Source organism: Sciurus vulgaris, assembly GCF_902686455.1.
Source record: "Sciurus vulgaris genome assembly, chromosome: 4".
Taxonomy (NCBI): Eukaryota; Metazoa; Chordata; class Mammalia; order Rodentia; family Sciuridae; genus Sciurus; species Sciurus vulgaris.
Genome location: NC_136464.1, coordinates 162,640,288 through 162,657,025, shown reverse-complemented (window position 1 = coordinate 162,657,025; position 16,738 = coordinate 162,640,288). Strand labels below are relative to the sequence as shown.

Below are 16,738 nucleotides of genomic sequence, written 5' to 3'. Positions count from 1 at the left end.
ACAGTGCTGGAGATTGTTGTAAGTGAAATTGAAACTAAAAAAGAATCAGAATTCTTAAGTGAGCCCAGAACATGCCTTCAAGGTTTCTGTGAATATTGTTTTCTGCTGATGTTCTGCATTTCAACTTTGACTCAAATAAGCTTTTGCAGTCTGTACTAGAAAGCCAGGCACACAGCTTTTATGAGAAAATACATTCTAGTTTATTTGTAATTTATACATATTGTTCATAAACAGGGAACTTCCCAAACTATTTTTTTTCCAATGAAGATTTTTAACCATGTCTGTAGTAATGAGAAGAGCATATGCGTGGAGCTAAGAATGACTGATGATCCCCTTCTATTTAGAAACTACCACACTAGTGAATGGGAAGTGGAGAATTGTGTTTAGAATAGTTGTACTGTTTAAGGATCTCTTTTGGAGCAAATAGGATAAATTTTTCATAAACAACTATCATGGACAAAGTGCCAGATCATATCAGTAGGCTTTATTATTTTACAGAGCTGGAAGGAGGAGGATAATAAGATGACTTATCTCTTTGTGATATCCTCAGACTGGGCTGTAAAACTTGATCTGATTGAGCAAGTTCAGGGTAAGAAGATGCACGTATTGGTCGGTAAGCAAATGCTTCAGTTCTTCAGTGACCCAGGAAGTGGGCCTTCCCAGGAGGGATCAGAAACTGTTAGAGTTGATGAATAAACTGAAGACATTTTTTTAAGATCTCAGTACTAATTAAGAATTTTTTAAAATGTGAGTTATTCAAAAAGAAGCACATATTTGTTTATTAAGAGGATGATGAAATAGTTTAAAAGTATATTAGGAATATGGCGGCAAATACTGGGATAAATTAATTTTAAAAACAGCTGGAAAAAATTGGGGGTGAGTAGGGAAAGATGAAGTAGAAGACTGCTATCTTTTATTGTCTTTTAAATGTTTGTCTTTTTAAGCTATATGTATGCTTTTCTTTGATAACATAAAAATTAGTATAAAATAAAATGTTTTTATAAACTAACAAAATATTGATATCACATCGGGATTTTGTAAATAGTACATAGTAATGCTATAATAGTATAATTGTTTTAATATAAAATCTATATAAATTATCCAGTTTTAAAACTCTGATTAGATTTATACTTCTATCTCTGGACTATATTGTTTCCAACTTCATACCTCTTTTTATTAACTTTATTCACATATCATAATAATATTTAATTTAGGGATTATCTTTCTATGTTGCTACTCATAGCACCTTACACAGTATCTTACACACAGTTAAGTCTCAGAATATGGTTAATAAGTATGTTTTCTGGAGATTACTTTTTAATCTCTCTTTAAAATTATACAACTAATACATATAATTGTAGAAAAAATAAAATAGAGAAGCAAAAAACAAAAAATCACCCAAAGTAATCTTACTATTTTTATAACATTCCTCCAAATGTTTTCCCATGCACTTATGCATGTAAATGTTTAAAATAGGATTATTCTATACATACTGTTTTGTAACCAGCTTTATATATATAAAAGAATGTATCGGAATGACTTTATAGGAATATCTATACTCTTAGGAATATTTTTCTGTGTCGATTATTCCTTCACGTTTATTTTACTGACCGCCTAGTCTTTCACATGTGGCTGTTTCATGATTTATTTAAATAATCCTTTATTCATAAATATTAAGTTTTCTGATCTTTTCCTTTATTTGTCAACAAGGTATTTAATGAGTATCCTTATTCATATAGTTTCATACTTACTTGAATATTTTCTTAGGATAAAGTAGAATTTTAGGTCAACAGATATGTAGTATTCTTAAGGCTCTTTATCATGTTGTCAAATTGTTCTCCAAAAATATTCTATCATCTTTAGTCCCCGTTAACAGAGAAAAAAGAACTTATTTATCTACTCCCAAATGAGCTGAAATATTAATCATTATGTGGTTAGTTGGAATTCTTTAAATAATAGTGAATTTAAACATTTTAAACATAGGATACATGCACCTTAGTGAGAACTTCAGTAGCAGCCAGATTCTGTCTTAAGACTGGTGGTAGTTCAATGATAAAATGCCCCCCTGGGTTAAATCCCCAGTATGAAAAAAAAAAATCTTATATTAAGGATATATAATTGACCCTAAGATTTCATCTCACCCCAATTAGAATGGTGATTATCAAGAATACAAGCAACAATAGGTGTTGGCGAGGATGTGGGAAAAAGGTACACTCATACATTGCTGGTGGGGTTGCAAATTAGTGCTGCCACTCTGGAAATCAGTATGGAGATTCCTCAGAAAGCTTGGAATGGAACCACCATTTGACCCAGCTATCCCACTCCTTGGCCTATACACAAAGGACTTAAAATCAGCATACTACAGAGATACAGCCACATCAATGTTCATAGCTGCTCAATTCACCATAGCCAGATTGTGGAACCAACCTAGATGCCCTTCAGTTGATGAATGGATAAAGAAACTGTGGCATATATACAATGGAATATTACTCTACCATGAAGAATGATAAAATTATGGCATTTGCAGGCAAGTGGATGAAATTGGAGGATATCATGCTAAGTGAGATAAGCCAATCTCAAAAAACTGAAGGACGAATGATCTCGCTTATAAGCGGATGAGGACATATAATGGGGGGTAGGAGGGGTTAGCTAGGTTTAGGGTTAGGTATAAGGAGGGTGGTAAGAATGGAGGAAGGAAGGACTGTATAGAGGGAAAAGAGGGATGGGAGGGGTGGGGGGAAGGGAAAAAATAACAATCAAACAACATTGCCCTATGTAAATTTATGATTTTTATTAAAAAAAATGGAAAAAAGGATATATAATTGAACTCTCATATTACAAATACTTTTCCCAGTTTTTCATTTTATTCTCCTTGTCAGTGTTTTTCACTTCACATAAAAGGTTTCTTTTTCATTTTTGTATTCAAAACTGTCAACCATTAAAAAAAAAAAAAGTACTGCCCCAATAATTATGCTTCAAAAGTCAGTTTCTTTCCAGTCATAGATGAGGAATGAGTTGATTTTCATAACTTAGTGGGGTGACTACGTTTCAAATTTCTTCCTCTTTCCCACCAGGAAAGCAATAGAAGAACTGCTAAAGGAGGCAAAGCGTGGGAAAACTAGAGCCGAAACAATGGGACCTATGGGTTGGTAAGTTCTCCAGTAATCTTCCTTAAATTTAAAAATATAATAAAGAGAAAAGTCTTGGCAGGAGTTATCGATACAGGAACCTGCAGCATAGATGGAGGAAAGCACCCAGAGGTGAGCGTGGTGAGAACTCTGCTGGGGGCTGAATGCCGAGGAGCTCCAGCATTCAGCCGCAGCGTGTGTGTGGAGGATGTGCGTTGTGGTTTTATCATCCCTTTGATTCACAAATTACCAAGATGTGAGATACCACTGTACCCAAAAGCACCTGTGTAAGAGCAATATTATATCAGAGTTCATCATTAAAGAATTGCTGTTGTAGTTACAGTTCTTAGTAAATTACAATTTATCTTAAAATATAATTTTAACTCTAAATATTTGTGTACAGTTTGGTCATATAGAATTAAGTTCACACTTATAGTTTCTATACAAACTAGAGCTTGTTCAAACTTAATAATATAAATATGGCTCAGTGATAAAGCATATGTTGGCATAAAACTGTGAATTGTTTTCCTTGAAGTGAGAGGGTCATCCATGTCTAGGTAATCAACTATTTCACTTTGCAAGGGTCACACAAGTACTTTTCCTTGAGGCAACCATCGTAGTTCACAATTAGCAGAAGTGTTTTATGTGTACTTCCTACTTCTACGCATAATTATTAAAAAGAGATATTCAAGGGTCAAGATTTAACAAAATTGATCTTTTTTTCCTGCTTCATCAAGGGCTTTCTTATGTAGAACTGGCCTTTTTAAACTGCAGTTCATGACAGTGAAGAATGTAATGACGGCTGGTACCATTCGGTGTCACTGTCTTGTGTCTTGGTTTAGTTTTATTCATTGCTTTTACACCTTCAGTGCAAATGTCAACCTCAACCCTGTGGGAAAGAGTGAATAACATCAAGACTGTGAAAATAACTTGCAGATCCCTTGGTGATCTACAGGTCCACATATCACATTTCGAGAACTGCTGCTCTAGAGAGGTTCCAGCAAGCTGATATAACAAAACAAGAAAACTAACCAAGCATAGCAAGGTGTGGTGGTGCACACCAGTAATCCCAGTGACTCAAGAGGCTATGTGGGCTATGAAAAGAGGCCTGGATCCAGGACAGCCACAGCTTGGCTCTGCTCACTGGTCCTGAGACAGAGAGCATATACCCTGTATCCTACTCATCCTGGGTAACACCTGGGTTCCATCTATTTAAATGTGTGTATAGATGCGTGTGTTCCCAAATTTATCTGTATATTTTAAATCACCTGGGGAGCTTCAAAAACTACTAATACTTATGTCCTACCATCAATTATTATACTGTATGACCTAGACTTTAGAATTCTAAAGATACCCAGGTGATTCTAAAGTGCACCACACATTTTAAAAATAATTTACTAATCCTGGTTAATTGCAGAGAATAATGACAATATGCTCTGCAGAATCCAGAGTGATCCACACCTCTGCCAGAGGCAGACAGCACCTCTGCACTGGAGTAGCCTGACCAGGTGTCCAAGTACCCATCCCTGTGGAGTAGACCTCCTTGGACTGATAGTTTGAGGGGCAGGAGTTTGTTTATTTGTGGTACTGGGATTGAACCCAGGACCTTACCCATACTAGGCAAGTGCTCTACCACTGAGCTACATCCCCACCCCTTTTTTGAGACAGTCTCACTAAGTTTCCCAGACTTGCCTTGAACTTGTGATCCTCCTGCCTCAGTTTCTGAGTCACTGGGATTACAGGCATGTGCCACTGCACCCAGCCCCTGGCACAATCATAAAGGAGAAGACATTCTCTTGCTCACTGGTAGGCCATAGTTTGTTTTTCTGAACATCTAGAAAATCTTTATAATTGCTCTACAATTTAAAATAGAATTAGAGTGGGTGACATGGTTTTATTTTGGATATTCCATAAGAAACATCTTAGAAAATTGGTCAGGTGCCATACAGAGGCTGCTGAACTAAAAAAAAAGAAAATACGAGTGAGATACCACTTTTTATTTTACAAAGAGACCATTTGGTGCTGTACACTTCTTTGGATATATTTCAGTAAAAGAATCTTTTTAGAGGTTCTTGTCGACAGAGGCCTTAGGGAAGCTGAAATATTGACCCACATGACTTCCTTTTTTGTCAACAAAACAGAATTTATAAGCATAAATTTCAGAAATTTTCCCGACTTCATTGTCTTCAAAGCCATTTTTGGTCTGGTCACGTTGACTTCAGCTTATCTCTCGCCCAATGTAATTTTTCAATCTAGTCCCAAAGTATGAGCCTTTCATTTTCATTTGTTTTTGTTGTTATTTGTTTCCTTTTTTTCTCTTTACTTAGGAACTGAGAATTGAACTGAGGGTATTTTACCACTGAGCTACATCCCCAGCACTTTTTATTTTTTATTTCGAGACAGGGTATCACTATGCTTACTTAGGGCCACACTAAATTGTTGAAGCTAATCTAAATTTGAGATCCTCCTGCCTAAGACTCACAAGTCCCCAGGATTAAAGGGTAAGGTTTGACCTTTTAAGGAAACAACCACACATTGCCATTGAAATGCTTTGAGGAAGCTATTGGGATTATTAAGAATGGGCCCAGAGTTTAGGACTGAGAATGAAACCTCAGATTATTGGAGAGATGTACTATAGTTAATCTGCTTTAGCTTCACTTTGGTACATGCACAATAGAACCAGGGAGATTTCCTAGGAGGATGGAAGAGGAGAGACAGATGATGAAAGTCTTTTATTTTCAATTGAAAGAAAATGAATCTTGTTTTCTTAACTCAGTTGTTTTAAGGAAAATGATATTCTTGAATGCTTTTGTGTTTTGGTTCAGGTTCAATCTAGATATAAAGAGGAAATAAACCACATTATTCTTTCACTTGATGACGTCAACTTTTCTCCCCCTCTGGTGCTGGGGATCAAACCCAGACCCTTCAGCATGCAAAGCATGCATCTTACCACTGAGCTACATCCCCGGCCTTGCCCTAACTTAATTATTGGAAAGCAAGTAATTTCTCCAGTCTTTATCCAGACATGTGTTTTGTTTTGTTTTGTTTTTTAATTAATTTAAATACTTGACTGCATACCAGTAAGTATATGCAGGCATGGGCAGCAGTGAAGAACACTCACTTTCCTGACCTTCAGGTTTTAATCGATTTGTAAATACAGACAAGTAAGAAGTGAACACAACACAGTGTGCCATGCTCCTGTATTAGAACCAATGGGAAGAGAAAGTTGAGCTCACATCTCAAGTTATTCATAGATGAGGCCCTTCACAGTATTTCAGGGCCAGAGAAATCCAAATCTTTACTTTATGCTTAATATGAGTTAAGTGTAACCTATTAAAAGATGTATGCTAAGGCTCTAGCTAGCTCTCTGCTGATAGGACTGTGATATTGCTTTCTACACTAGCTTTCCTCTTTGGATTATTGTCTGATAACCCTCTGAAACACCAGTGCTTACTGCCCCTGCTCTCCACATTCCTCTCATATCCAGTTATGAAAGTGAATCAGAGAGCCCTGAATGTGTTACTGTTAGATCACATATCTATGTAAATGACCTGTGTTGCTAAGGGAGTTGAGGCCAAGGAGTACAGCCTCACCACAGTCTCTGCCAGCAAACCACCCTTTACATATCTGCTTCTAAATTTCACCCTCTTCCTTCTGTTTCTCTCTGCAGTCTTCTAAAGAACAGTAAAGAGATACTCAGAATGATAGCCTGCTATTTATCTTTGCTACAGAGCCTAGCGAAATACCTTGCATAGGAAAGATTCTCAGATTTTTTTTAATGAATAAATATTTTATGTATCTTCCTCTCTCTCTCTCTCTCTCTCTCTCTCTATATATATATATATATAGAGAGAGAGAGAGAGAGAGATCTCTCTCTCTATATATATAACACACATCAAGTATTTTGCATTACTTTTAGGCACAGGGTTGGAGATAGTCATTGAACACCTGCTGTGAGCCTCGGGATTACCGTATGTGGAGTAATTAAGGGTTAACAGTTTAGTAATAGGGATTATAACATTATAAAAGCATTTCTCAGGTGGCCACACACTGAGACATTTAATTGCCAAATTGTAAACTGTAGCGCCATGGATGGTTGTAATAGCTGTGGTGGCATTAAACAACAAAGTGAGTTGTAATTGACCACAGCCTCAACATAAAAAATTACTCGTTTCATGGAGAGCTGGGAGTGTAGTGGTGCCCTGCCTCAGTCTTTCCAGAAGCACTATTTTAGATTTACACCCATGATGGTGCAAAAAATGTACAGAATGCAAGATGAAATGCTGTTTGCTAGTATGGGAATGGATTTGGCCATAGAATTAGGGAATCAATTGAAATGCATTACATGGAACTTTGCTTCCATGACCCCAATATATCTATTTCCCTACCATAAAAATGATTTTTTTTAAACCCAGAGCACTTAATCACTGAGCTACATCCCTAGGCCTTTTTCATTTTTTATTTTGAGACAGGGTACCACTAATTTAGAGCCTCACTAAATTGCTGAAGTTGGCCTCAAACTTTCGAATCTCCTCCCTCAGCCTCCGAAGGCACTGGAATTAAGGCTTGTGTCACCACACACAATTCCATAAAAATATTATGGGTTTGGAATGCAACTCAGTGGTGGAGTGCCTGTCTAGCATACATGAGGCTCTAGGTCTGATCTCCACCACTGCAAAAAAAAAAAAAAAAAAAAAAAAAAATTATGAATCATAATTTCCCAATGCCTGTTATATTTCACTCACCTCAAAGTCAAGTGTGTTGAGGGATTCTCCACCCTTGTCCTTACCCATGTCTGTGACTGCCCTGCACTTCTGAGACTAGCCATCCTTTTCTGACCCTGTGTCATCTTCTGCTGGATGAAGGAGCCTTAGCTCAAGCATGCTGATGTGCTTTCCACCTGCAGTTGCTTTCCCGACTGCTCCGTTAATCAGCTGTCTGCTTAGACAACAGTGAGTCTTTCTCTGTCCTGTTCCTGTGCCCTAGCCAGCCCAGTGTTGCCAGGGTAGACTGTTTATAAAGCGGATGCTGGTGTAGAGACTATATGAAGTAACATTGGTGATGTATCGGCACAGGGTTATTGCTTTTAAGTGTATATCATCATTGTTATTATTCTACCATAAAAGTCAGTGGCCAGTGATAATGTGTCACTATTGAATGGATCATATTCATTCAACTATTTTAGGAGCCAAAGTAGCAGTTATAGATCTATAGAAAGATAAATACTATCTCCATTCTTCAATGGGAGACAGAAAAATATTAAGATAAAAAAATTACTACTTTCTGTCCTGTAAATTTCTTTATAACTTATTTTATTTCATAAATATTTGTTTATTTTTGCAGTACTGGAGATTGAACCTGGGGGTTCTCTACCACTGAACTACAACCTCAGCCCTTTTTATTTTATTTCATTTCATACCATTCCATTCCATTTGAAGATGGTCTAACTAACTCAGGCTCACCTTGAACTTGTGATCCTTTTTGCTTAAGCATCCAGAGCAACTGAGATCACAGGCTGGTGCCATTGCATACAACTTTTATTTTTCATAAGTTGAATATGATAACTACAAAGAGCAAGTACCTTATTTTTGCAAAATATCTTACATGGTATACCTACTCAAAAACAAGTGAAAAGCTTATATTTCTGGCCCTGATCCACCTTGGTCTCTAATGGCAGATTCTCTAGAAAGTTCTCCTCTCCTATAGAATGTGGAACCCTCCATCACAGCTTCTGGGATAAGAGATCTGAAAGTCAGGGGAATTGTTTAAACATAAGCCAGGCACAGTGGCATGTGCCTGTAGTGCCAGGTACTCGGGAGGCTGAAGCCGGAGGATCACTTGAGCCCCACAAGTAAGTTTGCAGGGTGTAGTGGTGCACACCTATCATCCTAGCAGCTCGAGAGGCCAAGGCAGAAGGATTACAAGTTCAGTGCCAGCCTCAGCAACTTAGCGAGACCCTGTATCAAAATTTAAAAATAAAAAGGGCTGGGGATGTGACTCAGTGGTTAAGCACCCCTGGATTCAACCCCTGGTACCAAAAACAATGTTTTTAATAAAAATAAAGCTTAACATAGATAGAACACCAGATCTTAATTCTAGCTGTGTGTCATAGGTACGGTGACTTTAGACTTTAGATCCATTTATTTTGCTAACAGCATAAATCCGGCACTTTCCACATGAGCTAGTATAACTTTCTAGAACCAGAAATAAACCAAAAATAAAAATAACTCACAAAGATGAGAAAGTCAACTGGTCAGGATAGGCTGCAGGCAGATAAGAGGGCAGCTGCTCTGCCCTGTAGCCTCCTTGGTCCCTCACCCCAGCACACCTTCTCAGGCAGTCACAGACTTGGTGCCAACACATCTAACAGTCATGACCTGTGCTCTTCCTACAAGGTTCAAAGGTGATATGAAAAATGGCATAATGGTTGATTGTCTTATGCCAGCTTTTCTTGTTAACTCAAATTCAGGGAGAAAATGGCAATAAGAATGAGCTGAGGTAAAAGAGGACCAATAAAGGAAATGGAGTCATTTCCTAATGTGAAGAAGGAGGGGGATACTGTTCACTAGAGGGTAAACCTAGATAGCAGAGACCCTTAAAACTAGGGAGGGATTCTAGAGCTCATCTATCTATGACTTGAATCTTTAGTTTTACATCTGAGGACAATAGTCCTAGAAAGTTTGCAAAACAGTTGGAAATGCAAATTACAAGGTCAGAGGTGGTATCTAGTAGCCCTTTGATTCTGGTACCAATGGAGAATTGAGATAGTCTAGAAAGTGAAACTTTCAGCATAGAAGCCTAACCATTCTAAGTACCAAAACTTTTGAATTTTAACAGTCATTTTGAAAACTTCTGTGAACTGCCTCATTAGCTTTTAACAATGGCTTATGTTTTTTTTTCTTTTGTTGTTGTTTTTTTTTTTTTTTTTCATTAAGAAACATCAGATATTCTACTGTGTGTATGTGTTTTCCAGTACTAGGAATTGAACCCAAGGCCATTTTATCACTGAGCTATGTCCCCAGCCCTATATTTTTTTTATTTTGGAACAGGTTCTTGCTAAATTGCTGAGGCTGGCCTCAAACTTGCAATTCTCCTGCTTCAGCCTCCCTAATCACTGAGATTATGTGTATCAGCACACCTTCCTCTGCTGTAGTCTTGATTAACTTATTATCACAGTTGACTTGAGACCTGGGATGATCCCTTGAGTTGTCATCTTGGGAAAATTCTAATATACTTGCCAATGTGAATGTTAGTTTATGCTCTTTTTCATAAAGAGAGAGTGATTAGTAATGATGTAGATTCACAAGCACTTATGCAAAATCCTTGGATCCAGATAAGTTTCTTAATGTAGGTATTTTCACGTTTTTAGAAACACTCTGCAGCATATGTAGTATGTCCTACCCCATGGCACTTGTTCAGCATAGTATCATTTCTTCAGTAAAAGATATGAATGTTTACACTAGGTGGGTTAAAGACTACATTAATAGCCCAGTGTCAGGTCAGTTCAAGTTTTGCTGCTAGACAAATTTTGGTGTCATTAGGAGTTTGGTTTCCAAATAGAAGTAACTAGTCTCACATATGAAAAGCAGATTTCAAGCAAAAATTCATCAGAAGAGACAAAGCCACTATATCCTGGTAAAAAGAACAATCCACCAAGAAGATAAAATTATAGTAAATACAATAGACATGTCATCAAAACATAAAACCAATAGATATTTCTAGCCTAAATTATCAAATCAAAAAAATCAAATTCCAAAAAAAAATTCAAATTCTATACATATATGACTTTATTAGGATACACTCAACTATTATGTATAATTATAATGCTCTAAAAAATTTAAATAAATTTTAGAAGTTATGTTTTCATAGATTTTTAAATTTTGAAAATGTAAATAAGTTGTTATGGACTTCAGGAAACAAGTTTTGCTATATGCCAGCCACTATGCTAAATGCTTTATGAAATTATCTTATTAAATTCTCACAGTAACTTTAAGGTAGGTACTTCTATTGTTCCCATTTTACAGATGGGGAAAACCAAAGCAGAGAAGAGGTAAGTAACTTGCCCATGGTCACACAGCTGATTAAATAGTAAAGTTGGGCTATGAGCCAAAGCTAAAATGGGCTGTTGTGTGTCAGGCATTGTTCTAAGCACTTTATGTATTCTCAGTCATTTTGATCTACATGCAACCCTTTAAGATAGTCACTATTTATTTTCCCCATTTAGGAGCTAAGAGGCAAGTTGGGATTATATAATATACCTGATGTTCAATCTGATATAGTGTGATTCTAGAACACGTGTGCTCAGCCACTGGGCCATGTAGTATGATTTCGTAGTGTTAGAACTGACTGTGAGATTCAGCAAAATTAATTATTACATTGAAGACCCAAAGCTCTCCCAGTCGATTTCCTCTAATGTTAGCTTTGATGCTGCTCTTACATTTGAATCTATTCAGCACAAATTTTATAATTTAACAAATTCATTTTTTATATGTACTTTCCCACCTGCTTGCCAGTACTCCCCTCTCTCATTGCCCTACCTTATTTATTAAGAGGAGTGTGAATAAACACTTTTCATCATTTCTAAAATGTATACTGGCATGTGAGAGATCTGACTTAAAAATCTCACCCTAGTAAGCCAAGGTCTCTCAAAGCCATCCTTGAATGGAATTACAGGCATAACCAACATTAAAAATTGTATCTTTGAGCCAGATGTGGTGGCACAAGCCTGTAATCCCAGAAACTCTGGAGGCTGAGACAGGAGGATTGTGAGTTCAAAGCCAGCCCCAGTAAAAGTGAGGTGCTAAGCAACTCATTGAGATCTTGTTGCTAAATAAAATACAAAATATAGTTGGGGATGTGGCACAGTGATTGAGTGCCCCTGAGTTCAATCCCTGGTACCAAATAAAAAAATGCATCTTTGGCCAGGCCCAGTGACCTACTCCTGTCCCAGCAACTCAGGAGGCTGAGGCAGGAGGATCGCAAGTTTGAAGCCATCTCAGCAACTTAGTGAGACCCTGTCCCAAAATTTTAAAAATAATAAAAATCATAAAGGTCTGGGGTTACAGGTCAGGTCAGCAATAGGGTGCCCCTGGGTTAAATCCCCAGTATCTATCTATCTATCTATCTCTCTCTCTATCTATCTCTCTCTCTCTCTATCTCTCTCTCTCTCTCTCTCTCTCTCTCTCTCACACACACACACACACCACACAAATGCATCTTTGAAGGGGACCTCTTATTCACTGTTGATGGGAATAAAAATTAGGACAGCCATTATGGGAAATATTATGGAGGTTCCTCAAAAAATTAAAAATAGAAACTACCATATGATCCACAATCCCACTATTGGATATATATTCAAAAGGGAAAAAAAGTCAGTGAAAAAAGAGACGATTACCATGTTTATTGTAGCACTATTCACAATAGTTAAGATACGGAATCCCTAAGTGTCTATCTTTTGATGAATGGATAAGAAAAATGTGGTGCATACACACAATGGGATGTTATCCTACCATTAAAAAGAATGAAATCCAGTCATCTGCAGCAACATAGAAGAGCCCTGAGACATCATGTTACATGAAATCAGCCAGGCACAGATAGACAGATGACACATGTTCACATTCATATGTGGAAGCTACAACTGTTGGTCTCAGAAGAAGTGTGTAGAATAGTGGCTCCCAGAGGCTGGGAAAGGAAGTTGTGGGTTTTAAGAGAAAAGTCAGTTAATAGGTACAAAAATATAGTTAGATAGGGCGAACAAAGTCTAATGGTCTATATACTAGAGTGACTATAGTTGATAATTTATTATGTATTTCAAAAGAGCTGGAAGAGAAGATTTTGAATGATCCCACAACAGAAATAATAAATGCTTGAGGTGGTAGATAAGCTAATTATCTGATTTGATATTTAGACATTGTATACAATGTTTGATACATGTATCAAAGTATCACACTGTACCTCAAATATATGCAATATTTGTGTGTCAAAACTTTTTAAAATTACATCTTTGATGTTAAAAGGAGATGTAAATGCTTGTTTTCTTGTGGAATTATTCTAGATCATTCTCAGAATCAGTCTTGTGGTCAATATGTTGGGTCAGTTGCTTGTACTGTGAACACTGCAGTTCTGCAGCTAAGCTTGGCTCACCTCCATTAAGCATATGGTTTTAAAGATGATCTGACACTGAAGATCACAAAATCTAGTGGACTTCATTAGAAAATCACCAAAAGATTTTGTTTTGAGATCCTGGACTGCTGTCCCATCCTCATTTTTTAATCCAGAGAATAATTGACCTCATTGTTTCCTCAGTGTTTAATCCAGAGAATAATTGTCCCGTTTTGCCAATACTGAGATGACCCACTCCAGTGAAATTAACCCAGAATTCTTCTGTAGTGGGCCTATTTTCCAGTTATTTCTAGCCTTACCTATCCAAGAGATAGATGTGTTCCATTTTTTGTAAAAATGATAAGCACCAGGCCACCCATCCAGAATACTTTCTGCATGAATCAAAGGGTGGTTAGTCCTTTAGGTTGTCAGTGGTACACCATTTAGGAACGTGCTGGTGCATGGTGCTCTTCTGAGTCATTACTGCGTTTGCAATTGCAAGGGCTTAAGTGTCTTCAGCAAAGCAGTGCCTAGATTCACTGACATCCCACAAGGCCAGGAAGAACTAGGCCCACCCTCTTATCTGCTGCCCTCCTCATGCTCAGAAGTGTTCCAATGCTGATGTGCCTCTAGGATGCATCAATGGGCTCTACCTTGGGACTCAGGGTAGTGTAATGATGATGCACTTTTTCTGGAAGTTCACTCTAGTAGGGCAAGGAGTTCTGGTAGTTTCATACCCTCCAGTACTTATACAGCTGTTTTTCTTTGCCCTTTGTTCCTGCCTTTCTTTTTTATTCCTCTTCTCATTCACTGAAGCTCCTAAATTTAAGTACCATCACCATTGCCACTGCTTCTACTGCACTGCATCTTCCTTTTATCTCAAGTTTCCTTTCTTCCTTATTCTAATTCATTCACTACTCACTTTTCCTGGCCCAAGCATATATATACACATACATACATATATACACACATACCTACGTACCAGTGGTTGAATCAAGGGGCTCTTAACCACTGAGTCACCTCCCCAGCCCTTTTTTTATTTTATATCTTGAGTCAGGCTCTCCCCAAGTTGCTTAGGGAGCCTCACTGAGTTGCTGAGGCTGGCTTTCAACTTACCATCCTCCTGCCTTAGCCTCCCAAGCTGTTGGGATCACAGGTGTGCACCACCACGCCTGGTGCTTTTGTACCTCTTGGAGCTGAAAAATTAGAATTGAAACCAGAGGAAGTCAGAGACCATCTGTATTGTGTAAATTAAAATTTTATAGAAAGATGGATATTATTCATTTTGTTTAATACCAGTCACCCTGAATAATGTGATTTTAGGGACCTACATACTCTTAAAATAGCCCATCATATGGCAGACTGGTCAGGGCCAAAAGAAATATACAGGTTTTCATTTATTTGGGGTTTTCTTTTCTAAAATGAATGTTTAAATAGACCTGAAAAATTATGAAATAAATACCATAGTAAATATCTAAGCATAAAAATAGGCAATTTAATTACTTACAGTCTCTCTCCCAGGTGAACTTGAATCATGAAGCTACTTTCATGCAGAAATTGCCCCTGGGGGTGAGTGTGAGTGAATTGCTCCCCACAGCACAGACTAGAGTCCTGACAGATAAAGCATAAGAATTTTTTTAAGTAAAAAAGAAATTATTGCATAGTTATGGGCCCTGTGTATTTTTTTCTTTCTAGAGGTCATTTAACTCCTGTATTTAAGAAAAAACAGGATATACTTGTTTTTGTTGCTCAGAAGGAGGCGTGTTCATTTTTGGTAATAAAAACACAAACCTCAATAAATTTAACTGGAAAGAGATTGTAGTCAAATCTGAATTTTTTTTCTGGATAAAATATTAAACGATTCTACTAATTTTGCACTGTGGTTAATACCTGTACACATAAACTTCCAGAAGAAATTTAGTCCCAGGAAAAAAGGTTGAGAGGGTGCATGTACCCTGTCCCATCAGATGGCCTCAGGAACTCAGAGTCTTGACTTTCTCCTTGTACTCAGAGTTTACACTAGGTGGCATGCAAGGAAAGCTGAACAAACTCAGGAACTGGATTCTGTGAAGCGCAGTTCTTTGGTACTAATCATGATAGTGGGTTCAGCTTGGAAGTCAGTTCTCTTATTTATGATGGTTTTCCTTTTCTCATCCTCCCCCCACCCTACCCCACAGGATGAAGTGTCCTCTTGCTGGCACAAATAAAAGATTCCTAATTAACACAATTAAGAACACATTGCCTTCCCATAAAGAGCCAGAGCATGAACAAAAAGAGGGAAACAAGGAACCTGTGAAAAGCCAGGACCAGAAAGAAGTGAACCCGAAGAAGCACAGAAGCCATCCCTACAAGCACAGCTTGCACGCTCGAGGCTCAGTGGGGTACTCCCCACCAAGAAAGCGGGGCGCCCGGGACAAGTGCGACCCGCGGCCCAGCAGGCGGTGAGGCTGAGCGGGAGGGGCCGGCCCACGCCAGCTGAGCCCACACTGCCCCTGGGACTGGGGCATGTGAGGACAGGTGAGCCGGCAGGGCAGATGCCTAAGAGCCATCTTCCCAGTAGGTCCTTTGTTGTTTTTAAAGGTGGCTGTTGTTGGCAGGTGAAAAATGACCTCGAGATTCATCAAGGAAATAATTACAAAGGGCCTTGCTCTGAAGATGGCTTAGCGTGTCTGAGCTACTTTGGCAGTGTGGTATACATCTGTGTTATTTTTATCCTATTTTGTTTGGAAGTTAGTTTAAAAACCTGTAAATCTAGAATTTAAAGTTTTCAGATTGTTAAAACTAGTCCCAGTTTTTTGATGTGCTGCACTTTTGGTCATTTCTCAAAATTTCTCAAAAATAAAATACTTATAAATCCTATGCCTTACTTTTATGGGTGTCAAATTCAAGTTTTAGAAATCATCCAACCATTTTTTATATTTATGAAAACTTATAGTCCTCCAAGGGCCGAAAGCTTATCAAGAAACAGTGATTTTCACCAGACCCTAGGCCAGAGGCCTGACTCTGGGAATCCAGCAAATCAGGTCTAGCTGCTCACCCCAAAAAAAACAAACAGAAAAGGTAATAGTCAAAAGCATGAAAGGAACTTGAATCAGTATGGCTACCCCAGGAAGACAGGGGGATCCATGTTCTTGGTCCTGTCCTTGAGGGGTTGACAATGACTTTGAGATTTTATAGAAAAGGGGATGAGGGCATGGGTTGGGGATTTGCATTGCTGAAGACTTTTACCAGTTGCCAAAGCAGGTGCTCTTGATCAGGTGTGCTCTGTCCATCATTATCTTAGGATTGGATAGATGCAAAATGGAGACAGATGCCAAGTCTTTCATCCTGTTTTTAGTGACCCACTGGACATTTGCAGGCAAAAGCAATGAGTGTCCTCCTTATAATTCCTCCTGTCTTCTGTCCATTCCTCAGTCTTGAGGGAACAGGAACTAGGGTGTCAGCCAATCTGACTTTGCAGGTTTCTTGGCCCAGTGAAAACTTTAAACAGTGACTGAAGCATATAAGTG

General features: G+C 38.1%; 1 protein-coding gene across 1 annotated transcript in view; it reads left to right on the top strand.

The window, feature by feature from the left end:
* The window catches only part of LOC306659474 (protein POLR1D-like), a 41,351-nt gene extending 25,294 nt beyond the window's left edge, over positions 1-16,057 (top strand). Inside the window, exons 2-3 of the mRNA XM_079137024.1 lie at positions 3,075-3,149; positions 15,407-16,057. Coding sequence (XP_078993150.1) covers positions 3,075-3,149; positions 15,407-15,674 — 343 coding nt within the window. The 3' untranslated portion in view covers positions 15,675-16,057. The remainder of the gene's footprint in view (positions 1-3,074; positions 3,150-15,406) is intronic.
* The last annotated feature ends 681 nt before the right edge of the window (positions 16,058-16,738 follow it).